The following is a 27,098-nucleotide window of genomic DNA, read 5'->3' as shown; positions in this document are numbered from 1 at the left end:
ATGACAATTAGAAGAGCAAACCCCAGCTGAGTGTGGTGGCTTATGTCTGTTATCCCAGCACTTTGGGAGGCCAAGGTGGGCAGATCACTTGAGGTCAAGAGTTCAAGACCACCCTAGCCAACATGGTGAAATTCCATTTCTACTAAAAATACAAAACTTAGTTGGGTGTGCTGGCGCATGCCTGTAACCCCAGCTACTCGGTAGCCTGAGGTGAGAGAATCGCTTGAACCCAAGAGACAGAGGTTGCAGCGAGCCAAGATTGCGCCATTGCACTCTAGACTAAGAGGACAGAGTGAGACTCCATCTCAAAAAAAAAAAAAAGAACAAACCCTGCTGGGCACAGTAGACAGTGACTCATGCCTGTAATCTCAGCACTTTGGGAGGCTGAAGCAGGTGTATCACTTGAGGTCAGGAGTTCGAGACCAGCCTGGCCAACATGGTGAAACCCTGTCTCTACTAAAAATACAAAAGATTAGCTGGGCATGGTGGCACGTGCCTGTAATCCCAGTTACTCAGGAGGCTGAGGCAGGAGAATGGCTTGAACCCAAGAGGCAAAGGTTGCAGTGAGCTGAGATCGTGTCACTCCACTCCAGCCTGGGTGACAGAGCAAGACTCCATCTCAAAAAAAAGAGCAAACCCGTGTACATCCTCTTTGGGAGGGCAGGATACATCAGTGGATCTCACTCCACTCATTAAAACTTCATCTCTTCATTTGTTTACTGTGGGACTGACTGGGGTGGTTTCGTATTTGGAGGGTTGGTTGTGAGGATATGAGGAATTCTATTTGTTTGCTTTAACTTGTTCCTAAGGAGTTAAAACTAAGTTTTAGTTCATTTAAAATACAAAAACAGTCAAAGCTAATCTGTGCTGATAGAGGTCAGGATAGGGGTTGTTCCCCATGGTAAGTTTGGGGGAGGGGTAGTGCCTGGAAGGGAACACTAGGGGGTGCTGGTCGTGTTCTGTTTCTTTTTCTTTTTTTTTGGAGTGCAGTGGCCGGATCTCAGCTCGCTGCAAGCTCCGCCTCCTGGGTTTACGCCATTCTCCTGCCTCAGCCTCCCGAGTAGCTGGGACTACAGGCGCCCGCCACCTCGCCCGGCTAGTTTTTCGTATTTTTAGTAGAGACGGGATTTCACCGTGTTAGCCAGGATGGTCTCGATCTCCTGACCTCGTGATCCGCCCGTCTCGGCCTCCCAAAGTGCTGGGATTACAGGCTTGAGCCACCGCGCCCGGCCCTTTTTTTTTTTTTTTTTTTTTTTTTTTTTTAGTATGGAGTCTGGCTCTGTTGCCCAGGCGGAGTGCAGTGGCCTGATCTCAACTCACTGTAACCTCCCTCTCCCGGGTTCAAGTAATTCTCCTGCCTCAGCCTCCTGAGTAGCTGGGACTACAGGCATGTGCCACCATGCCTGGCTAATTTTTGTATTTTCAGTAGAGACGGGGTTTCACTATGTTGGCCAGGCTGGTCTCGAACTCCTGACCTCGTGATCCACCCACCTTGGCCTCCCAAAGTGCTGGGATTACAGGCATGAGCCACTGCACCCAGCCTGTTTCTTTTGTTTGTTTCATTTTTTTCTTTTTCTTTTTTTTTTTTTTAAGAGAGAGGGTCTCGCTGTGTTGTCCAGGCTGGAGTGCCATGGCATGATCATAGCTCACCGCGGCCTTTAACTCCTGGGCTCAAGCGATCCTCCCTCCTCTGCCTCTTGAGTAGTTGGGACTACAGGTGCATGCCACCGTGCCCAGCTAATTTTTTTAAATGTTTTTAGAGATGGGGGACCTGCTGTGTTGCCCAGGCTGGTCTCAAACTCCTGGTCTCAAGCACTCTCCTCCAACCTCAGCTCCCTAAAGTGTTCTGTTTCTGGATCTGAGTACTGTTATATGGGTGGGATTGGTTGGCTTAATTTGTAAAAGTTAATTAAGTTGCATCTTTATGGTGTTGTGCATGCGTGTGTGTGTGTGTGTGTATATGAGACTTTTTTTTTTAAATGGAGATACAGTCTCACTCTGTCTCCCAGGCTGGAGTGCAGTGGCCCGATCTTGGCTCACTGCAGCCGCCACCTCCTGGGTTCAAGCAATTCTCCTACCTCAGCCTCCCGAGTAGCTTGCTGCCATGCCTGGCTAATTTTTTGTATTTTTAGTAGAGATGAGGTTTCACTCCTGAGCTCAGGCAGTCTACCCGCCTCGGCCTCACAAAGTGCTAAGATTACAGGCATGAGCCACCGTGCCCAGCTGTGACTCATTTTTTTTTTTTTAAGTGACAGGGCGTGTTATCTCACACCTAAAATTCCAGCACTTTGGGAGGCTGAGGCTGGAGGATGGCTTGAGGCCGGGAGTTCGAGACCAGCCTGGGCAACATAGGGAGACCCTGTCTCTACAAAAAAAGAAAAAATTTTTTAATTAGTCAGGCGTGGTGGCACATGACTGTAGTCCTAGCTACTCAGGAGGCTGAGACAGGATCACTTGAGCTCAGGAGTTCAAAGCTGCAGTGAGGCCTGACTATGCCACTGCACTCCAGCCTAGGTGACAGAGCAAGACCCTGTCTCAAAAATAAAATAAAGAAGTTGACACATAAAATTAACCAAAAAACAAAAAATAAAAAGAGAAAAACTAAGTGTGTGCTTTTTAAAGCCAGCTTTTCTTCAGATTTGTTGGTGGGCAGGTCGTGAAAGACAGGTGGGGAAGTAGATCTTGGGCTCACCATCCCTCTAAAAGTATAATTTCTTGTTTTTAATGTGGAAAAAAATGCATAACTCTGTTTCTGTTCCTGTTCCCATCTCCGCCTCTGTGGTGCCTGAGATGCTGGGAATCCCATGGCTGGGGCCACTCAGAGGCCACTGGGAACTCTTCCAGACAGTTTGCATCTGGCTGTTAGTGCCAGGGACCAGAGACCCACAGACCTCTTCACAGACCTCCTGACCACGATGTCCCATGAAGCCTGGAAGGCTGTCAAACAATGAAGCAGAGTCGAGGGATGGGTGTTTGGGCCAGCCCTGTCACTAGATTACTGTATAACTGTGTAATCTGAGTGAAGTCAAATTCCTTGACTTCATTTGGCCCATTTCTTCCTTACTACCAAAAAGGAAGATGTTAGACGGAATTTCATACTCTACTTAACAGTAGGGAAAAACAAAACTGTGGATTAATCCCGGAAGAGAAATGCTGACCCTGTCGCCTTCTGAATTGTAGGAGGGGAGCTGGCGCTGTCTGCATTCTTAGTGCTAGTATTTCTGTGGCTGCACAGCATACGAAGACTCTTCGAGTGCCTCTACGTCAGTGTCTTCTCCAATGTCATGATTCACGTCGTACAGTACTGTTTTGGACTTGTCTACTATGTCCTTGTTGGCCTAACTGTGCTAAGCCAAGTGCCAATGGATGGCAGGAATGGTGAGTGGGTCCAGCCCTGCCAGGAGCTCCTTCCCACCCCAGGGTATATGAGGTGCTCTCAGGGTTTGTGCTCTGCTAAGCATTGTAAGACATGCAAAAGAAAGAGACAGGCTCAGTGCATTTTGCAGAGTTTTGAGGAGGTGAGCCTCAAATCGATTTTAAAAGGCCGGGCATGGTGGCTCACACCTGTAATCCCACCACTTTGGGAGGCCGAGGCAGGTGGATCACTTGAGGCCAGGAGTTCGAGACTAGCCTGGCCAACATGGTGAAACTCTGTCTCTACTAAAAATTAAAAAAAAGTTAGCCAGGCGTGGTGGCACACGCCTGTAGTCCCAGCTACTGGGGAGGCTGAGGCAGGAGAATTGCTTGAAACTGGGAGGTGGAGGTTGCAGTGAGCCAAGATGGCACCACTGCACTTCAGCCTGGGCAACAGAGCGAGTCTCCATCTCAAAAAAGAAAAGAAAATGAGGGAAAGGAGTGGTGCTTGCATGGAGTTGGGATTTGCAGAGGGGGTGGGGAGCCGTTTTGTTGCTACTTAGTTCTTGTGATTGTTCCCATCACAACAGAGCTTTTCTTCAAGTGATGCTGCCTGAGGGGGAGGACAAAGAGTACTGTGGTAGTGAAAATTGTGTTTTAGTCTCTAAGCTCTCACTAGCCAGGAAGAGGGAAGCCAAACCATGACCTTGTTTAGGAGAAGGAAATGAAACGGATTTTTTGTTTTATGGGGGGAGGAGGGGACGTTATCTAACACATATGACTACCATTTTTGTAAAAACAATGCATGATTATAAAGAAATCAAGTCACTTGGGGTGATGGAAATGAGTTTATAGTGCTGAGGTTAACCTGACCTTGCAGCCCTAGTATCTGTCAGTCTAGACCCTGTAGGTCTGTAATGACCATTGTCTCTAAACCCAGGGCTCCATGTTTCCAGCTGCCCTATCCATCCTCGTAAACTCTAGTGATTTCCAACAATCTGTGAGTGAGCTTCCTCCTCAGGTTAGATTTTGGTACGAGTGCCCCATGAAAGTCTTCTCTCTTTTGCTGTAGCTCAACCTAAGGCCTCTGACTAGAGGAGTGATTTTAAAGGAGGATTTATTGACGATCTTTCTCAATTCATGAATTATTCATTGGCTCCAGCCACTTAGCTAGCATCTCTCTGTCTGATTCCTCTGAACTTATTCCTCCCTGGCATGTCTGTGGTGGCATTCTGCCAGCCAGTACAATGGAAGGGGCTGTCATTCCTGGTGGGCAGTGCTGGTTCTCCCCCTAAAGGAACTTTGCAGAGCGCTTGGTGGCTGCTAGCTTTCAGTGTGTTCATGTCTGTTGGCATTACCTGCCTCTCCCAGAGTTTCCTCTACTGGCTGCATCTCAACTTCTGTCTTCCCTCCTGCATAGACAGTCAAGGAAGAGGAGCCCATAAAAATAACTTTCCAAGCACTCCTTTCTGAAGCTGTTTTCTGTTTCACCTCTTGTCCTTCAAGGGTCATCTGGGATCATTTGGGACAATATGGGGAAAGTTGGTTTCAGTAATTCATTGAGAGAAAACACATTGGGGCATTTGCCAACCAAAGGGTGTGATAGAAATAACATGGGCTCCAGAGTCTCATGGGCCTGCATTTGGTTCATTGAGCTTCTCTGAGCCTCAGAGCCTTCATTAGTAATTACTGACACATACTGATTTCACAGGGTTCTTCTTAAAGTGAAAAGAAGACTCTGCAAACTAGGATGTAACTCTATAAGGACTGGGATCTTGCCTGACTTATTTCCTGCTTTATCCTTTGTACCTGCAGCAGGGCCAGGCTTAGCAGGCACTCCTTAAGTAACTAGTGAATAAACAAATAATTAAATACTGAGTAGAACTGAGGAAATGTGACCCTTCCATCTGCCTCCCTTTTCCTGCATTATAATTCTGGTGTTACCCTTAACAAATCCTTTTTCCCATAGGTAAATTCTCTGCATTTAGAGTAAAGGACTTGTTAGTGATTTGAAATTCCAGAGACTCTAACTTTTCATCCTGTTGACTTGCTCTTGAAGCCTATCAGATTTAAAACTGTATTTTTAATATTTTGCTTATTTCATTTTTGTAGAGACAGGTTCTCCCTATGTTGGCAGGCTGGTCTCAAACCCCTCAAGTGATCCTCCTGCCTTGGTCCCCCAAAGTGCCAGGATTGCAGGTGTGAACCGCTGTACCCAGTCTGTTTTGAACTTATAAAAATATAACCTAGTAGTTAAATGCCTAAACTTGTAAACACTAAAAGACTATAGTAGATTGATTATATAAAACAAGCTTTTAAAAAATAAACTGACACAGGTAGACCAGTGGATTTTCATCAGTCTTTAACTGATTCCTGCTTCGAGGTGGCCATGTGGAATTGCATGATCCTTGGTTCTCTTACTTGAATCAGCTTTTCAGGGTTCCCCCTTGGCTCCAGAGCCTCAGGCTCTTGCCCATTATCAGTGGACACATTTGTTTCTTCAGTCAAGCCTCAGACTAGGCTAACTGCTTCCTGCTGCTCAGAGGGAAGTCTCTGTTTGCTTTTCTGAAGCCAGTGGTTTGCTCCACAGGTCATCAGGTGGTCTGTGATTTTCCCTTCTTCCTAGCAGCCAGTGAAGAAAGTGGAAGATGATGCTTTGAGTGTTTCCACTTCTGAAACTCAGTCTCTCGACTGTGTTCTCTCTTATCCAGACCTGGATGGCATCGAGTTGTTCATCTTGTAGTTTACTGTCCCCCTCTTTTGAGAAAGCCCCCTGGTAGCCTTTCCACTGGTGATTTCCTTCATTGGCCCGAGCTAGTCGAGTCAGCATTCTGCTTTCAGGCTCTCCCTAGCAGGATGGTAGCTCAGAGAGAGATTTCCTTAGAAAGTGTTTTTCTTCACTGTAAAACATAAGAAGACTGGCCGGGCGCGGCGGCTCAAGCCTGTAATCCCAGCACTTTGGGAGGCCGAGACGGGTGGATCACGAGGTCAGGAGATCGAGACCATCCTGGCTAACACGGTGAAACCCCATCTCTACTAAAAAATACAAAAATCTAGCCGGGCGAGGTGGCGGGCGCCTGTAGTCCCAGCTACTCGGGAGGCTGAGGCAGGAGAATGGCGTAAACCTGGGAGGCGGAGCTTGCAGTGAGCTGAGATCCGGCCACTGCACTCCAGCCTGGGCGACAGAGCAAGACTCCGCCTCAAAAAAAAAAAAAAACATAAGAAGACTTAAAACTGGACTTAGCAAGGTAAACACAAAAGAGTCTTACCATGCGAAAGTAGATCACAGTAGGGGAGCTGAACTTTGTGCTTGAACCATTTAGAGAAGAAGCAAGAGAATGTGTCTGTATGGAATTCTCTGCCAGGGGGACTGAAGCTGCCCGTAACTGATGAACATATCTCCTCTGTCCAGAGAGACAGAGCTCTGCCTTCTGTCCTGGGAAATTACATCAGGAAATTCCATTGGGATATTGAGGAACAGGTTCCCCTCTTTGTACTTGGGAAATTACATTAGGATATTGAGGAACAGAATAAGTGGATAATTGTGTTTCTGCTGACTAAATGATTTGTTTAATTCCCTGAGCCTGTGAAATTGTTTAGTGTTGGCTAACAATTCTTATTCCTATAGCCTACGTAACAGGGAAAAATGTACTGATGCAAGCACGGTGGTTCCATATTCTCGGGATGATGATGTTCATCTGGTCATCTGCCCATCAGTATAAGTGCCATGTTATTCTCGGCAATCTCAGGAAAAATAAAGCAGGTGAGACCTCTTTTAAAGCCTCCGCATATGGATTTTAACCCTCAGAAGTTAGTTCTCCATGGGCCTGCATACTTTTCCTTCCTGCCCTAGTTAGTCGACTATATCAAATATTTATTTTTGGCAAGACACTTCTCTGGGCCTCGATCTTCCTATCTGTAAAAATGAGAGCCTTACATTGAAAGACCTCTCTGGACCCAAGTAGCCCCGACATTCTGTGATTCTACATTTTGTGTCTCATCAGCATGTGAGAACTAGTGTTACCATGAGTTAGTACCAGCCACAGCATAAAAACTTGACCTTTAAGTTAGTTTGTGTTGACTTATCACAGGTACAGTTTCCATTAGGTTTTTTGAAATACTAGAAATTGAATAGGCCAGGCACAGTGGCTCACACCTGTAATCCCAGCACTTTGGGAAGCCAAGGTAGGCGGATCACTTGAGGTCAGGAGTTCAAGATCAGCCGGGCCAACATGGTGAAACCCCGTCTCTACTAAAAATACAAAAATTAGCTGGGTGTAGTGGTGTGGGCGCCTGTAGTCCCAGCTACTTGGGAGGCTGAGGCACTAGAATCACTTGAACCTGGGAGGCAGAAGTTGCAGTGAGCCGAGATCGTGCCACTGCACTCCAGCTGGGGTGACAGAGCTAGACTCTGTCTCAAAAAAAAAAAAAATTGAATAGTTTTATTTATTTATTTTATTTTAATAAAATGTGCCCTAATTACAGGCGTGAGCCACTGTGCCTGGCCTATTATTTATTTTATTTTATTTTATTTATTTATTTTGAGACAGACTCTCACTCTGTCACCCAGGCTGGAGTGCAGTGGCACCACCTCAGCTCACTGCAACCTCTGCCTCCTGAGTTCAAGCGATTCTCATGCCTCAGCCTCCCAAGTAGCTGGGATTACAGGCATGTGCCACCACACCTGGCTAATTTTTATATTTTTAGTAGAGATGGGGTTTCATCATGTTGGCCAGGCTGGTTTCGAACTCCTGACCTCAGGTGACCCACCCACCTCAGTCTCCCGAAGTGCTAGGATTACAAGCATGAGCCACCGCGTCCGGCCAAAAAATTGAATAGTTTTAATATTTATCAAGTACTTACTTTGTCCCAGGCTCTGTTCTGAGTGCTTTACATACAGCTTCATAATGCCGACATGAGATGACAGACCAGTCTTCATTTTACAGAGGAGGAAACTAAGGCACAAAGAGGTTAAGCAATTTATCTAAAGTTACACAGCTAGTAAGTGGGAGAGCCAGGATTTAAACTTGTGCAGTCTGACTCTGGAGTAGTCTGAGCTCTTAAGTAGTAGCTTGGAGGATTGCTGGAGTAACTGGCTTTTCTCTTGTGCTTATTGACAGTTGACAATTTAACCTAAGCAGATGACTTTTCAATATGTAATAGACTGACAGAAGTGTGACAGGATGGTGGTTTACACACATCTATGATACTCTTCTAAATAAGAGTTTCTGGGCTGGGCAGGTTGGCTCACACTGGTAATCCCAGCACTTTGGGAGGCTGAGGTGGGAGGATCACTTGAGTCCAGCGGTTTGAGACCAACCTGGGCAACATAGGCAGACCCTGTCTTTACAAAAAAGTCAAAAAATGAGCCAGGCATGGTAGTGCGTACCTGTGGTTCTAGCCACTGGGGAGTTTGAGATGGGAGGATTGCCTGGGCCTGGAAGGATGAGACTACAGTGAGCCATGACTGCACCACTGCACTCCAGCCTGGACAACAGAGCAAGACTGTGTCTCAAAAAAATAAAAACAGTTTCTGTAAATGATTTGGGAGTGAAGTGGTGAAACTTTCTTTTCAAACCTTTAAATGCTTATGAGATCTTCTTTTACCCTTTCAGGAGTGGTCATTCACTGTAACCACAGGATCCCATTTGGAGACTGGTTTGAATATGTTTCTTCCCCTAACTACTTAGCAGAACTGATGATCTACGTTTCCATGGCTGTCACCTTTGGGTTCCACAACTTCACTTGGTGGCTAGTGGTGACAAATGTCTTCTTTAGTCAGGCCCTGTCTGCCTTTCTCAGCCACCAATTCTACAAAAGCAAATTTGTCTCTTACCCGAAGCATAGAAAAGCTTTCCTACCATTTTTGTTTTAAGTTAACCTCAGTCATGAAGAATGCAAACCAGGTGATGGTTTCAATGCCTAAGGACAGTGAAGTATGGAACCCAAAGTACTGTTTCGGCAGAGCTGTTTAAAACTCTCCGTTCCATTTCTATACCCCACAGGTTTTCACTGAATGAGCATGGCAGTGCCACTCAAGAAAATGAATCTCCAAAGTGTCTTTAAAGAATAAATACTAATGGCAGATCTGCGATTTCTGGGTCCACTTTCTGAGATGCTTTATAAAACCAACGAACTGATAAAAAGTAGATGAAAGGGGCCGGGCACGGCGGCTCACGCCTGTAATCCCAGCACTTTGGGAGGCCGAGGTGGGCGGATCACGTGGTCAAGAGATCGAGACCATGGTGAAACCCCATCTCTACTAAAAATACAAAAAAATTAGCCGGGCGCAGTGGCCGGTGACTGTAGTCCCAATTACTCGGGAGGCTGAGGCAGGAGAATGGCGTGAACCCGGGAGGCAGAGCTTGCAGTGAGCTGAGATGGTGCCACTGCACTGCAGCCTGGGCAACAGAGCGAGACTCCATCTCAAAAAAAAAAAAAAAAAAGTGGATGAAACTTCTCCAAGCTGCTTCGCAAGCAAACTAACCAAAAATATACAAACAGCTTCACAGACACACACACACACACACAAAGGAAGAGATAAGGTCATCAATGGCTGCGGTAGCCTAGTAGGAATGGACTATATAATAATATAGTAGGTGCTCAATAACCGTTTGTTGCATTTCAGTAAAGGCAGAATAACCTTTCAAAATAATAGGCTGGGTGCAATGGCTCACATCTGTAATCCAGCACTTTGGGAGGCCAAGATGGGCAGATTGCGTGGGTCCAAGAATTCGAGACCAGCCTGGGCAACATGGTGAAACCCTATCTCCACGAAAAAATATAAAAATTAGCCAAGAGTGGTGGTACATGTCTGTAGTCCCAGATATTTGGGAGTGGGCTGAAATGGGAAAATCGCTTGAGCCCAGGAGGTCAAGGGTACAGTGAGCCGAGGTCATGCCACTGCACTCCAGCCTGGCGTGGGCAACAGAGCAAGACCCTGTCTCAAAATAATATATAATTTTCCACCAAAAGTTTCAGGGAAAAATGAGTTTGTTGGAGTTCCTTTATACTTTCGCATGTTACCACAAATATCTCCAGTTAAATAACTATCATTAGCCATTTCCATTCATCTCCCCCTCAAATCATAGCCTAACAGAACACTTTGAAAGCTCTTTAATTTTTTTTTAAGTCCCTTGTAGGGAGTACTTCAAAAGTGAAAGCATCAGAAGAAAAAATATTTTTATATTTATGCATAGCAAGCCTTCATGAACGGAAGTGACACACTCCGGATTGAATAATACTGTAGCCTCATTCATATGTAGTTATTCAAATTGGATTAATGTCTGTGTGAGTTTACTTGAACTAGCAGAATGTATCTGAAAATATTCAGGAATACAGTTTATACTTAAAATAGTTTATGTTAAAGAAAGTACCTGTGATTAATTCAGAGGGAAATAAATGCATGGTATAAAACAAAACCAAAAACTTGAAAATAATACTATAGCCTGAGCAACACATTAAAACTGCACATTTGTGCAGCATAAGATTCTCTGGCTTATTGGCTGAGGTGTTAAGTGTATTCCTTTTACGAAGATGTCCTATTACAGTCAGCTAAGCACTAAAGCTTTGCATTTATATGTACTTTGCTATGGGGGAAAGAACCTTATGATTAATAAGATACATATCAAATGCATAGTCAATCATCCCCACCCCCATCCCTGGAGCTATAACCCGAAACCGTTAAACTAAGATTCTTTTTTTTTTTTTTTTTTGAGACAGAGTCTCATTCTCTCACCCAGACTGGAGTGCAGTGGTGGGATCCTGGCTCACTGCAACCTCTGCCTTCTGGGTTCCAGCAATTCTCCTGCCTCAGCCTCCCAAGTAGCTGGGATTACAGGCGCCTACCACCATACCTGGCTAATTTTTGTATTTCTAGTAGAGATGGGGTTTCACCATGATGGCCAGGCTGGTCTCGAACTCCTGATCTCAGGTGATCCACCTGCCTCGGCCTCCCAAAGTGCTGTGATTACAGGTGTAAGTCACCACTCCCGAATGCATGTCAAGCACATTTGAAAGTTCTTACAACAATTCTGATGGAGCATTTTCTCTCCCATCAACCAAACACCACTTAAGATTAACCTGTGGCTCACACTACTTAAATAAATGCCATATTTATTTTACTTACCATTTAGAATTTGTCCTTGTCAGGAACAAAACTCTTTGTACATTGGAAATGGAAAGCATATTGCAATTTGGTCTTAATTTCCACACGAATATCAAGTGTAATTTTTAATAAATTATTTGGAGAAAAATGTATTTTATTTCAGCATGCAATTTTATGCCCAGGTTAGACTAGAGATTTGGCTGATGTTCTGGAATCTCATTGTACTCTTAAGTAAAATAATGAGCATCCGATGACGCACCCTGTCAGGGGTTGTGAGAAAGCTGCAGTGTCCAGTTTCCCACCCCTGTTTCCTGCTGTCTCTCTCCCACTCATCCCTGTTTCTTACTTTCCCTTTTCCTTCTTTGCCCAAACATCACATTTCTAGGCAAAGATAAAAGAGGAAATAGTGATGGCCTGAAAGGGGTTCAGAACAACGTAGCATGGCCTTTGGTGAAAGCGTCACCAGTAGGAAATAAATGAGAATTGAGCAGTGCTTGCGGTGTCAGAATCAGCACTGTTTTTTGTGTTGGTGAAAATATTCCATGTGCCTAGAGGGAGAGCATCAGGGATTTTGCAGATTCTTCACAAGGACCCAGAAATAGCTTAAAGGTAGAGATTCATGATTTTCCTGTTGGCTTAAATAGCCTTAATCTTTCATTTTCTACTACCATTAAGTCAGGGGAAATGACATTGAACTACCTCATTAGCAGCCTTCCCTTGATTAACTACTGACTAAAAGTGTGCTGAAAATGGCCTTTGTTTTTATGAAGCTCATCCTACACACTAACATTTGCTTACTCTAACATGGATTATTTTGTCTCTAGAAAGCTGTGCCCTGTATTAGATTTTTACTTCAATGAGTGGTTATTGCTAGAATTCCTACACACACACACACACACACACACACACACACACACACACACACAAAAACCTTTGCAGATATTTCTGTATGTAGCTTAATAGATATCTGGTTTAAGGAGACTGCAACATTTGCATAAGGTGCCTGAAAACTCAAGAACCATTGATAAGTGAGATCTCTCAAAATGAGCTGATATATTAAAGAAGACCATAAAACAGTAAATGAGCAAGTCGAATTTCTTTACCCCTGTAAACTATTTAAGCAACTTCTGCCCACTCTTTCACATTACTTATCAGGGGAAAAAACAAAACAAAACAAAACATTCAACTGGTTTTTCATAAATATATTAGTCTAATCTAAGATTTTCCTGATAGACAAAAACAGTGGAGAGACCAGTGATCCATAAATAATGCATATGATACCTCATCGTTTTTCTCAAATAGCAGTGATCTAGAAAGCCAAGTATTGGTTTTGGGAGAAGTAAAACCTAATTATCCCAATGAAACTATTATGTCAAGAGCTACTTTATACATATAATTGAGAAAGTATAATATCGGGTCTCTTCATTCAAAAAGACTGAATGCTTGAAGCAATCTGAGGATACAAGTCCACAAGGGATTTTTTCAACAAAAGGGCACATCTCCCTCAAGCCCAGCCCTCTGGCTTAAACCTCATGGTGCATATGCAGTCTTTATCAGAGCTCGCTGGCCTACGCAGCACCTTTCTGGGAAGTAGAAAAGGCATGACCCAAGGAACAGCCCCATGGTGGCAGGGCATGAGTCTTTGTGGGCCAAAAATGTCAACTGGTGATGGGGCCACAGTCAGTGAGCAGAGTTTGGGATGGATCTCAGCCCGGTGTCCCTTGTGCAGTGTACAAACTGCACAACCTTCCACAGAGACCCTGCTCATCATGCTGCCTGCCTGTCTGCAGATTTTGTTCACTCTTGAAAAAACAAAACAAAACAAAAAAACTTGATTGCATGGAATCATCACATTGAGAGAGACTAGAAGGAATAAGTAAGCACTCCATGCAAAACATCTGTCCTCCTACACACAAAAAGGGGAGTGTGGTGGTTAGCAGGTAAGTGATCCTCGAACAATAGAATGTCTGTTCAGATGCTAGAATGCCGACCCCAAACAGAAATAGTGTTGTTTTCTTCCTTTCTGACTACTAACACCTGCCTTTCCAGCTCATTGTTTTAGTACTGCAACTCCAACAATCTGTCAACTCTACTGGGATCTCCAGTCTTTTGATCTCATCACATTTTCACTGTCATTCATTTCTCATGAATCTTCTCTTACCTCCTTACCTGGATTAAATTCCTAGTAAATCATTATAATCAGTCCTTTATATATATCCCCAACTCTCTTGCCTCCTTACATTGCTTTTGCCTACCCACTTACCAAAGCCAAAATCCTGGTTAATTCAACCCTCCCTCCTTTGTGTGTGCACCCATGCAGTTGAACTGTGCCTGGAGAAATTCAGTACATTAACAGCTTACTTTAAATTCATGACACTAACCGCAAGTGGCCTTTTTTTTTTTTTTTTTTTTTTTTTTGAGACAGAGTCTCCCTCTGTCACCCAGGCTGGAGTGAAGTGGTATGATCTCCGCTCACTGCAGCATCTGCCTCCCGGGTTCAAGCAATTCTCCTACCTCAGCCTCCCAAGTAGCTGGGATTACAGTCGAGCGTCACAACGCCTGGCTAATTTTTGTATTTTTAGTAGCGACGGGGTTTCACCATGTTGGCCAGGCTGATCTCAAACTCCTGACCTTAGGTGATCTGCCAGCGTTGGCCTCCCATAGTGCTGGGATTACAGGCATGAGCCACTTTGCTTGGCCTCAAGTGGCTTTTAATGCTGCAGTCATATTAAAATTCTCTAGTCCATTTGCCACTCTCCTAACTATTTTACATCTCTTCTTTTCTCAGAAAAGTGAAGCTATTGGAAAGAACTTGCACTGGTTGGCACCACCACTTCCACCCACCTAAGCATCTGTGTCTGTGTGCATTACCTTCCCTCGTGTTATTATTGTTGAAGTTGAAGAATCCTTTTTTTTTTTTTTTTTTTTTTTTGGTAGAGTCAATGTCTTGCTATGTTGCCCAGGCTGGTCTTGCACTCCTGGCCTCAAGCGATCTCCCCATCTCAGTCTCCCAAAGTGCTGGGATTACATGCACTGCACCTGGCCTCTTTTTTTTAAAAAGAAAAAAAAAAAGTTTCTCATATAAATTCTCATATAAATATAAAATGAACATGTGCCAAAGATTTTACTTAACTCACTAATAAAGGAACCACTAAGATGTTGGAACTAGTTTAAAAAATAATCCTAAAAACAGATACATATATAGATATGAGGCATGTCAAAATGAATTTGCTTAACAGATGCACAACTGGCCTCTATAATGGGGGAGGGTAATCAACTGTGCCTCCACTGGGCAAAATTCACTATATGTCTATGGAAAAGAATTATTTGCATTTCTATCAGTTGTCTGCCACTTACAGAGTTGTAAAATACCTCAAAGACAATGAAAGATACAGATAATAACTTGAAGAGACTACTAGATAAGACATCAGTAATATTTCTTGTTCATTTCGTCCATTTACATTTTTTTTCCTGAAACTGTAAACAAACTTTGAATTTCTACCCAAAACTCAGCCCTCTTGGGCGCTAGATTGGATTCCTTTTCACCTACTTAAGGACATTGAGCATTCTTCCCTCTATTATATCAATTTTTTGCCCTCTTCTCAACATTCCCACTTTCCCATCAGAAGATAAATCTGTTTTTGAGACAGGGTCCCCTTCTGTCACCGAGGCTGGAGTGCAGTGGCATGATCACAACTCACTGCAGACTTGACCTCTCTGGGTTGAGGTGATTCTCCTGCCTCACCTTCCTGAGTGGCTGGAATTACAGGTGCACACCATCACACCGGGCTAATTTTTGTATTTTTTGTAGAGACGGGGTTTCACTGTGTTGCCCAGGCTGGTCTTGAATTCCTGGGCTCAAGCAATTGGGCCGCCTTGGCCTCCCAAAGTGCTGGGATTACAGTCATGAGCCACTGTGCCTGGCCCAAATTTTTTTTTTTTTTTTTTTTTAAAGACAGTTTTGCTCTTGTTGTCCAGGATGGAGCACAATGGCGTGATCTTGACTCACTGCAACCTCTGCCTCCCAGGTTCAAGTGATTCTCCTGCCTCAGCCTCCCGAGTAGCTGGGATTACAGGCATGTGCCATCGCGCGGGGCTAATTTTGTATTTTTAGTAGAGACGGGGTTTCTCCATGTTAGTCAGGCTGATCTCGAACTCCCGACCTCAGGTTATCCACCCACCTCAGCCTCCCAGAGTGCTGGGATTACAGGTGTGAGTCACCACGCCAGGCCCAGATATCTTGATATTTATTTTACTTATTTATTTTTTTGAGACAGAGTCTTACTATGTCGCCCAGGCTGGAGTGCAGTAGTGTGATCCCAGCTCACTGCAAGCTCCACTCCCAGGTTCAAGTGATTCTCCTGCCTCAGCCTCCCGACTAACTGAGATTATAGGAGTGTGCCACCACGTCCAGCTAATTTTCATATTTTTAGTAGAGATGGGGTTTCACCATGTTGACCAGGCTGGTCTCAAACTCCTGACCTCAAGTAATCCACCTGTCATGGCCTTCCAAAGTGCTGGGATTACAGGCATGAGCCACCGAGCCTGGCCCCAAATATCTTTTTAAAACCTAACTCCATTTCCCTCACCAGATACCACCTGATTTCACTAGTTCCTTGGCAGCAAAGCTCCTGGAAAGATTAGTCTGTTCTAACATCAGTCCTTCCCTCCCACTGCTAAACCCCCTATAGTCACTTTTTTTATTTTTATATTTTTAGCTCTCAGAACTTTATTAAACTGCTCTTGAAAAGGTCTCCAATGACCACACTGCTAAACCTGACAGTTGTTTCTCAGTGTTCATCCCAGCATAGTAGCAGTTGGTTACCTCATTTAAGATGCGTTCTTTAATTGGTTCTGAGACATTACACTGGATTTTCCTCCTACCTCCCTGGCTGTTCCTTCCCAGGTTCCTCTGCTGATCTCTTCTGTTTTCTGATGTCTGAATGTTGAATTGCCCCAGTTCTCAGTCCTGGGTCCCTTTCTTTATCAATACTTGGTGAACTCATTCAGTCTCATAATTTTAAACACTATTTATATGCTGACAACTCCTAAATTTATATATTCAGCCCAGACATCACCCTGACCTCTAGACTCATATATCCAGTTGCCTACTTAACAGCTCTACTTGACTTGAACAGCACTAGCTGTTCTTAAGTTCGACATGATTAAAGGTGAATTTCTGATTTTCCTCTTCCCCGCACCTGAGCCACCTACATTCTTCCTGTTTTTTCACTTACTCGAACCAAAAGCCATGGAGTCTTCCTTGACTTTTCTTTCTTTCACAATCCAGAAATGAGTGGGTCTACGTTTAGAGCATGTCCAGAATCTACCTCTGTTATCATCGTTCTACTAACTACCATCGTGATTTTCATTCATTTCTTGCCTACATTACTGCAACCGACTAAGTGAGCTCTCTGCTTTCCCCCTTATACCTTACAGACAATTCTCAACACAAGCTAGAGTGATCTTTCACAAACATAAATGAGATCATGCCACTACTGTCTCCAAACCCTGCAACACAGCTGCCAATTTCTCTCGGAGTAAGGCTAAAGTTCTAATAACCCACTAGGCCCAATATGCTGTGGCCTCCAGTCATACACGTTACCTCGTCTGCTGTTCTCCTCAGTGGACTGTAGATGATCATGTATATGATACTCCTTATACACATCAGTCATGCCATGCTTCAGTGTCTCTGCACTGGCTTTTCCTCTGCCTGGAATGCACTTCTCCAAGACAGCCGCATGGCCTTCTCACTCAGCTTCTTCAAGTCTTTGTTCAAACATCACTGTATTAGTTATCTACTGCTGTGTAACAGTCTTTAGTCCCCTAAGACTCCAAGTCTTAGGATCTAAAGACATCTATTATCTCATTGTTTCTGGGGTCAGGATTCCAGGTACAACTTAGCTGGGTGCCTCGGCCTCAAGGATTCTCTGCAGTCAAGATGTCCCCAGGGCTCTTGCTCTCCTGAGGGAGGACCCACCTTCAAGCCCACTCACATGGTTGTTAGTGGGGTTCAGTTCCCCATGGGCTCTTGAACTAAAGGCCCTAGTTCCAGGCCAGGCACAGTGGCTCACACCTGTAATTTCAGCACTTTCGGAGGCCAAGGCAGGTGGATTGTTTGAGCTCAGGAGTTCAAGATCAGCCTGGGGAACATGGTGAAACCCCACATCTACAAAAAATACAAAAATTAGCCAGGTGTGGTTGCTTGCACCTGTAGTCCCAACTACTTGGGAGGCTGAGGTGGGAGGATCTCTTGAGCCCAGGAGGTAGAGGTTGCAGTGAGTCAAGATAACCCCACTGGACTCCAGCCTGGGTAACAAAGGGAGACCCTGTCTCAAAAAAAAAAAAAAGAAAAAAAAGAAAGAAAGAAAGAAAAGAAAAGGGCCCCTCATTGGCTGGGGCCTCCTTCAGCTCCTTGCCTCTATGGAGGGACCTCTGCATAGAGCATCTCACAACATGGTACCCAGCTTCCATCAGAGCAAGCAAGCAAAGGCGCCCACAAAGGAAGACAATCTCTTTATAACTTAATCTTGGAAATTAAAGCAAGCAAGGGCGTCCACAAAGGAAGACAATCTCATTATAACTTAATCTTGGAAAAGTCTTGTCACTTTTGCCATATTCTCTTTGTTAGAAAGGAGTTACTAGGTCCAGCCCATACTCAAAAGAAAGAGGATACTCAAAGCAGCCCAGGAAATTCAGACTACTGGGGACCATCAAAGAGGCTGCATACCACAGCTGCCTTCTCAATAAGGTAATCCCCTTATTTAAAATTGCAACCCAACCCCCTTGTACCTCTCCCTCTCTCTTCCTCTTCCTCTCTCTCTATCGCACACACATTTCCATTTTCCTTTCCATTTGCTCTAGTGAGCAATAATAAATACTTACTGTTTTGAGTCACCTGGTTTTGAAGGTGGTTTGTTCTCTAGAAATAAACCTCTACAATGTACTTTTTCACTTATGTAACTGACTGCCACTAATACTGCTTGAGACTGTCATTACAAGACTGAAGGAAGGGACGGATGTAGAAATGTAAACTTAAGACAAAAGAAACTATTTTAAAGGAAGGGGAACCAGGAAAGAAGAGAGCTCCCCACTTCTAGTGAGCAAAGGCAGTCCCTGAGTTTTCACAGCCCTTCTTATTTATTGGGTAGAAAGAGCAGGGAGGAGGAGGTAACGATTGGTCAGCTGTTTAATTGATCACAGGTTCATATTATTACTAATAGGCTTCAGATATACCTAATCACAATAAACACTGTGCTTGGGGCACGACTGCTCTCAGCATTCCTTCTAGTGGCAGACACAGTTTGTCAGTTTGCCAACATTCTGCGTTTATGAGAAAGTTTGCTGTTTACTCATATAGCCTCCAGTGGTATACTGAGTTGATCATGACCCTCAACCTTTTGGCCTCCAACACACTTAGGTACATTATTTTTTGCTTGTGTTTCCTCAATGTAATGTGAGCTACATGAGGGCAAACATTTTTGTTTTTGTTTTTATTGTGTTGTTCACAGATATATCCCCAGCACTATTAAAGTGCTTGATATATAGCAGACACTCAACATTTATTAAAAATATGACTCTGTTACTGTTATCTGCATAAGTAACTAGTCCTCTGGCTTACTTTACTCTGTTGCAGAATTGCAATAATATCTTTCTTTCAAAGATTGAATGCAGTTTATATTGACACGTGTGAAATGCATCCAATTGTGCATTTATATTACCAAGAATCTGGTAACAATTCTCATAAAGAGGAAGTAAAATGAAAGCCAAAATACTTGTCTGGGAATCCATAAACTGTTACAATCTTATCCACATCTTTTTGTCAGGTTTTTCGATTTTTGGTTTTTTTTTTTTCTTTGAGACAGGGTCTCACTCTGTCACCCAGGCTGGAGTGCAACGGCATAATTACGGCTCACACCAGCCTCAACCTCCTGGGGCTCAAGCTGTCCTCCCACTTCAGTCTCCCGAGTAGCTAGGACTATAGGCAGGGGCCACCACACCCAGCCTTTATCAGGTTTTATTAGAGAAATACAGCATTTGTGGGAATTGGAATAAATATATTTACCCTTCAAAATATTAAGATTAAGACCTGTTGGTGAAGAAGACAGTGATTAGTCTTTAGAGACTGAGATCTTTAATATTTGTTCTTCCCATAAACTTAAAAAAAAAAATCAGCACTTTGAGATTTCTTGCTTCCTCACATCTAGACCTATAATCCTGTGATCTGCTATTAATTAATAGCATGACTAGTGATCATGAATTTTTTTTTCCCAAGACGCCCAGACTGGAGTGCAGTGGTGGGATCTCGGCTCAGTGCAACCTCTGTCTCCCGGGTTCAAGCGATTCTCCTGCCTCAGCCTCCCGAGTAACTGAGATTACAGGCACTTGCCACCATGCCCCACTAATTTTTGTATTAGTAGAGACAGGATTTCACCATGTTGGCCAGGCTGGCCTCGAACTCCTGACCTCAGGTGATCCGCCAGCCTCGGCCTCCCAAAGTGCTGGCATTACAGGCGTGAGCCACCATGCCCAGCCAATCAGGAATTTTTGACATGTAGATTGTGTAAAATCTTTGAGGTTAAAAAAAATTCATGCCACAGGAACCATGTAATCCAGTAAATGGGAAATAACTCATTCCTCTATAATGTTATCCCTCCTTTCTGTCCTTATGCAGTGAACGTAAATAATGTTCAGTGCAAAATGTAGCCCATAGTAATAGATGGAAAAGGATGGACTTTAGCTTATTAGGTTAATAAGTTACTTCTTATTACTTTAAGTACTTTAGCTTATTAGGTTAATAAGTTTCATCACCCTTTCCCACCTAATTGTCATGGCCAAATTGTACTTCCAATCCTTTTTCATCCTCCATCTGAAATTGTCTATAGAGTTTCCTTCTATGATTTTGCTTCTAAGACACAGAAACAAAGGGGAAAAAATGAAATCCATCATGCTCTGTATGTGCAAGCAAAACCAGGATTCTCCTCTACCAAACTCAGGAAGTTTATACAGGGCACATTTGTGGAAAGAACACAGAAAACACAATGCTTACTAATGATATTTCTCCTCCTGGATCAGACAAGAAGATCAGATTTTTTAATACCAGTTTTGATCAGTTTAATGCCTTAAATAAAAGGACCACCTGTTCCCAACTCTTTACACGTTACCCTTCTGAAACGGAAGAATAGCAATTTATGTGTTCAAACTAATGTACTTAACATCTGCTATATGGAAGGCACAGAGGTAGGTCCCATGGGGAATACAGGGCTGCATAAGACAAGATTCTTGCTCTCAAAGAGCATACATTTCAGTATGAAGATGATGTAGATTTATCAACAACCTATTGCTTTAAGTTAAGATCATGGAGGAAATCTGTCAGTGCCCATCATTTTCTTGTCACCTTATCCTCTCTTCTACAAAAAGTCCAAATCCTGACACCTAATAGACTATTTATAGGACCATATGCTGTGCAGTTGCACTCTCAGAAGGGGCCCATGCTTGGTTTAATCCTCTGCTGTTGCTGTCTTGGAATTCTTAGTGATTTTATCTTTGAATTTGTGTTTGGCAAGTGAAGCCAGTGAGACAATGAAGCATGCACGTGAGCAGTGGAAACACCCCAGCCAGGAAGGCATGCATGTGTGCATGATTCAGGGCAGTCCAGAGTGCAGCTGAGCCAGTACCTGGGCCCAGTTGCAGTGGTAATGGTGGCAGCAGCAGAAGTAACAGTCAGGAGAGTGGTGGCTGTGGCTCCAAAGATAGGAAAGGGCTCTGCATATGGGCATTGCCAGAACTAGCAGTGCTCCCACTGGTCGCCTGAGAAGGGACCAGCTCGCCTGTCCCTTCCCAGAGCTTAGCCCTGCATCACCTGCACAAATAGTAACTCTCCACCCTGAGTACTGGGACAGGAACTCATTCCGCTAACTTGTCAGTAAATTAGTACAACATGTATACAATAAAAGTGTATACATGAACATAGTCGTAGCATAGCAGGGGGTTATTAGAATTCTTGAAGCATTGAGAATGTCTAGTTTTGAAAACTACTACAACACTGCAAAGCAAATAACCTCAGGCTTAGAAACAGAAATTAAGTTTAAAGATTGTCACATTCTACAGAAAAGAATGCTATTTTCCTAGGAAGTACAAACCAATTGTTTAGCTTGTTTAGCAGAAAGATAATTAAACATTTTTTTTTCTTGTAATTGAAGAGTCAGTGACAGAATACATAAACAGGCCTTATGAATTATATACAAATTATGAAGCCACTTTCAGTTTCTTGTAAGACCTCCACAAGTTTCAGGAAATATTTCCTTATGTCTGCAGAAACATTAAAATATCATTGTATAAATTTATACTTAAAATTAAATTGGGATTTTTACTTAAAACTGAGTTGTCTAAGGAGTTAAGTCCCTTTAGAAAAATTATTCCACAAGAACCAACAACTCTAGAAGTACTAAAATTTATGTTTCAAAATAATTTATCAGAAATTTATATCAGTGCTGTCACAGTTTATGAAACACTCTTAACTGCTGCATCAGTAGAAAGATCCTTTACAAAATGAAAAATTATCAAAATTTATTTGTGATTTTATATTTCCCAAGACTGGCTGGTGTTGCTTTCAGTCTTATCTATTGGTAAAGAAATTGTGTGACATAAATTTCATATCTATTGAAAATGAAAGTGAAATGAAAAGAATAAATTTTGATGAATTTGCAGAAAAATGAGCCAGAAAAATATAGTAGTCAGGACATCACATTAATAAATGATTATTGTTTATTGTATTATATAAAATTATGACATCACAACTATTAGTTTTGCAATGTTTAAGCTCATGTAGTTACTCCAGTATCACTATTATCCCTATTACATTAGTATCTTTAACTGTATTTTTTCCTGTTTTTTACAGAGGAGGTCCCATATTTTCATTTTGCACTGGTCTCAGCGAATTACATAGCCAGCAATGACCACAAGTAAGAGTATTACAGATTTTTGTTATAAGCCATCATAGTAGAAAATGCATGCCTATGAATGCTTAAGGAGAGTAGAAAAAGAGCAAGAGATGCAAGAAAATGCATGTTCTGAATGTGTGCCATACAAAATTTATCAGGTAATAGGCATTTAATCTATGTTAAGAGTAAAGCAATATAGCCGGGTGCGGTGGCTCATGCCTATAATCCCAGCACTTTGGGAGGCCGAAGCAGGAGGATCACAAGGTCAGGAGTTCAAGACCAGCCTGACCAATGTGATGAAACCTCGTCTCTACTAAAAATACAAAAATTAGCTGGGCGTAATGGCGCACGCCTATAGTCCCAGCTACTCAGGAAGCTAAGGCAGGAGAATCGCTTGAACCCGGGAGGCAGAGGTTGCAATGAGCCAAGATTGCGCCACTGCACTCTACCCTGGGCGACAGAGAGAGACTCCACCTCAGGGAAAGAAACAAAAAAAACAGAGTAAAGCAATATAATACTGTGGGCTATAGTGCAGAATTTGTCATAAGGAAAAATCTGTTTGCATTTGATCCAGGACTGATGTCACAAAGCAATTGGGGACAATGCCTTCAATGGATGCCATTCTCATTAAAATTAGGAGTTTCGGCTGGACACAGTGGCTCATGGCTGTAATCCCAGCATTTTGGGAGGCCAAGGCAGGAGGAGTGCTTGAGCCCAGGAGTTCAAGACCAGCCTCGGCAATGTAGTGAGACCCTCATCTCTACAAAAAATAGAAAAAAAACTAGCTGGGTATGGTGCCACGTACCTATAGTCCCAGCTACTTGGGAAGCTGAGGTGGGAGGATAGCTTGAGCCTGGGAGGTCGAGGCTGATGTGAGCCGTAATCATGCCACTGCACTCTAGCCTGAGCAACAAGAGGGGACTCTGTCTCAAAAATAATAACAAAAATTTAAAAATTACGTGTTTTGCTGTCCAAAGCATAAGTTTGACAGGGATAAACATCCATTCAAATGGGAGTCAAATTCAGGTGTCTTATAAATAGCAAGACTGTTAGATTGTCCTTCTATGAGCATTCTTAGTTTTCAAATATGGAGAACTATTTTTCTAAAGATCAGAGAAATGGCCACCACAATATGGGCCCACCTCATCTATTTTTGGTTTCTTCAAAAATGATGACTCCAGTGAACTTTGCAGTAAAAACAAAATGACAATAAAGATGACTTACTCGTGAAAAGTAAAGAGCAGGGAAAAGCACTGAAGCCAGATAAACCAAACCTGCTTCCCATAAAGCGAAAAAAGATCCACTGAATTATAATTGTGTTTATTTTTATATGATGATGTTTGCATAAACATAACTAATTTGTTGCTGAATTAAGAAATACAAGACACACATTTACCCTAAATAATTTTAGTTCTATCTTCTGGCTTTTAGTGAAATTATCGATTTCTAGGCGATATAATTTGTGTGCTGGCTGGGCACAGTGGCTCACACCTGTAATCCTAACACTTTGGGAGGTGAAGGCAGGAAGATCACTTGAGCCCAGGAGTTCAGTACCAGCCTGGGCAATACAGTGAGACTGTGTCTCTAAAAGGAATTTAAAAATTAGCTGGGCATGGTGGTGCAAGTGGGTAGTCCCAGCCATGCAGGAGGCTGAGGCAGGAGGATCGCTTGACCGTGGGAGTGAGCTGTGATCACGTCACTGCCCTCCAGCCTGTGTAACAGAGTGAGACCCTGTCTCAAAAAAAAAAAAAAAAAAAAAAAAAAAAAAGTGTGTCAATGCTTTTTTTTCTTCCTTCTTTTCATTTTTATTTTTTCCTCACTCTGTCACCTAGGCTGGAGGACAGTGGTACAATTATATCTCACTGCAGCCTCCATCTCCTGGGCTTAAGTGATCTTCCTGCCTCAGCCTCCCAAGTAGCAGAGACTACAGGCACATGCCACCATACTCAGCTGTTTTTTTTTTTTTTAAATTTTTTGTAGAGATGGAATTTCACCATGTTGCCCAGGCTGGTCTCAAATTCCTGAGCTCAAGCAATCTGCCCACCTCAGTCTTCCAAAGTGCCGGGATTGCAGACAGGAGCCACTGTGCCTGGCCCAGTGCTTTTAATGGGCCCATTTTAGCCACATTTCTAGTACTTATATTATTCAAATAGACTCAGAAAAGCTGTAAGCCTGTACAGAATTACAGTGTAAGACATCACAACCAATGTTTTAAAAATTAGAAAAACCAATTACAATACTTATAAGAAAGAAAAAATAAATATTCACAATATATAAACCGCTCTTACAAATCAGTGACAACACAACTTTACAGCATGACAGCTTTGAAAGAGGAGCACCAGATAAGAACTGTCTGGGGTGAGTATAGAAGAGTCTCACCCAGTAGGGTGAGTGGAATGGTTGGTGATTATAGGCTGCCAAAGCCCTGGGCTTTTTCTTAGCCCCAGCTCCCTGCCTTCTCCCCTCACTGCCCCCTCCTGTGACTCTAAATCACTACCTAGCAACTGAGGTTTGGGTTTTACAGTGAAAATAATTTTCTGAGTCAGAAAGGAGTCAGAAAAGTGTGTTATCAGATAGCATTCCATCAGCACAGTGGTAAAAGCAACACAAACAAAAAACAGGACTCTTTCTCTACATACTGTCTGGGACTTTGGGACCTTCACTGCAGACCTCTTGTGGCAGTGTATGTGTGATTCCAGTCGTATGGTGGGTATGTAGTTAGGGTATTATTACATCGTAGGTCTATATAAAGGGCCAAATCCCTTGCTCTGACATGCAAAGAAAGGACTGCAAACTGGCAGGCTGCAGGTCATACCCTGCTCATAGACAGCTACTATTTTGTATGCATAGTTTTGTAAAATTGTGAATTAGTGTAATGGTTAATTATATGTGTCAACTTGGTTAGGCTATGGGACTCAGTTGTTTGTTCCAACACTAATAACGATGTGGCTGTGAAGATATTTTGCAGATATAATATCTACAACCAGTTGACTTTAAGGAGTCTACTGTCAATAATGTGGGTAGGCCTCATCTAATTAGTTAACAGCCTTAAGAGCAAAATCCGAGATTTCCTGGAGAAGGACTGTAATATAAAAATCTGGCTTGAGTTTCCAGCCTGCTGGTCTTTTCTAAGATTTCAGATTTGCCGTATGCCTCCTACTGGTTCTGTTTCTCTGGAGAACCCTGACTGATATAGTTACTATGACACAGACTATTAATTGCTGACCTCAAGAGTCTTTCTCCCTTTATTCCCTATAGAAAGCGCCTCTGAAATAGAGACTACATTTCCCAGCTTCCTTTGCAATTAGCTGTCACCATGCAGCTAAGTTCTAGCCAATAAGATGGAAGCAGATGTGTTTTGCGGCAGTTCCCTTAAAACATACCTGAAGCATACCCTGTGTCTCCTTGTTTTTCCAGCCAGTCCTCCATCCTTCTGCTGGGAAGTTGGATGCTAGAGCTCTTGCAGCCACACTGGGCCATGAAGATAAAGGTCACCCCCTAGGAATGATAGAGCAGAAGGCTGGAAGGAACCTGGATCCCTGATCTCTGTGGAGCCACTGAACTGCCTCTAATGAAGGAAAACATTTCTCTCTCATTTATGCTGCATGTTCTTTTCGATTTTATGTTATATTTAGTGGAGTATAATCCTAATTTGATGCAATTGCCAACTTTTAAAAATTAGGAAATTTCACACAAATATTCAGCTCTCTGGCTTTTCTCTTGAAAATTTGGTGCATCTGACAAAACTTGAGGTCATGCTTTCCACTGCAGCAATTGACCTGGCAGAATAATGGATGCCTACTTCAGACAGGGCTGGAGACCCCGCCAATTTTTTTTCCCCTCATTTAGACTGGGGAGTGGGGCAAGATGGAAAAATTGTGGATGCCTACTTTATAACTTTGTCTTTCTCCCTGCATCCTTTTTAGCAAGAACATTTCAACATTGATGTAGTCTACAAGGGAAGATACTGCGAGAGGAGAAAGGAAGAAACCTTTCAGGCATCAGTTAGGGTGGGTCTTTGGTTAAATTATTTCAAACAAAAGAACGGCCTGAAAAAATCAAGCTGCAGGCACAGATAAGGAGATCTGCACAGGGGGCCTTGCCTAAGACATCCAACAGCCACACAGATATAAAAGCCTACAGAGATGACTTGCCCAGATATGCATGCAGTAGAAAATTCCATCCCCTAACACATGCGCAGTAAGGGGAACAAAGCAATACGGAGTAAAACTTTAGCTAAGGGCCCACACTCACACTAGAAGGATGAGGTGGAGCTACCAGAAATTCATATCTTATGCAAATGAGATGCCCAGTCCTCACCAGTTTCTTATAAAAGCCTTTGCAGTCACCTGTAAAAACAGCAACCCTCTTCCGGGTCCGCTCTCCACTGTGGAGAGCTTTCTTCCTTTGCTTATTAAACTTTTGCTGCAACTTCACCCTTTGCATCCACGCTCCTTAATTTTCTTGGTCATGAGATGAAGAACTCCAGGTGATACCTCACAATGAGATACTGCTACATTATGGTGCACTGGTGAAAATGTAACATTTCTGATGGTGGTGGAAGCAGAGGCCATCCTTTGCCGTTTCATGCCCAATTCTGTAGGCCTGCCTCAGGGAGAAGGGGTGCACAGGTCTCAGCATCCATAGACTTTTCATGGCGGTGAAGTTCTACTCTCAAGGTTTGGGAAGAGGGA

General features: G+C 43.1%; 1 protein-coding gene across 50 annotated transcripts in view; it reads left to right on the top strand.

Annotated features, from left to right (window-relative positions):
• Positions 1–26,840, top strand: part of SRD5A3 (steroid 5 alpha-reductase 3) — a 41,618-nt gene extending 14,778 nt beyond the window's left edge. For 3 of the 50 annotated variants that reach the window (XR_012434912.1, XR_012434915.1, XR_010586878.2), the window contains 5 exons: positions 3,181–3,378; positions 6,983–7,117; positions 18,093–18,212; positions 22,362–22,425; positions 25,822–26,840. Coding sequence is in view for 40 of the 50 variants with exons in the window: in XM_045392605.2 (XP_045248540.1) it covers positions 3,181–3,378; positions 6,983–7,117; positions 22,362–22,425; positions 22,979–23,149; positions 25,822–25,906 (653 nt within the window). In the remaining 10 variants the exon portion in view is untranslated. Of the gene's footprint in view, positions 1–3,180; positions 3,379–6,982; positions 7,118–8,969; positions 9,447–18,092; positions 18,213–22,361; positions 22,426–22,978; positions 23,150–24,384; positions 24,666–24,699; positions 24,763–25,821 lie in introns of those variants that run through there. The other 47 variants (XM_045392605.2, XM_045392606.3, XM_065545183.2 and 44 more) reach the window with 28 other exon arrangements.
• Positions 26,841–27,098: the final 258 nt, after the last annotated feature.

The sequence above is a fragment of the Macaca fascicularis genome, chromosome 5 (genome assembly GCF_037993035.2).
Source record: "Macaca fascicularis isolate 582-1 chromosome 5, T2T-MFA8v1.1".
In the NCBI taxonomy this organism is placed as follows: domain Eukaryota; kingdom Metazoa; phylum Chordata; class Mammalia; order Primates; family Cercopithecidae; genus Macaca; species Macaca fascicularis.
This window is presented reverse-complemented; position numbering and strand designations above follow the sequence as displayed.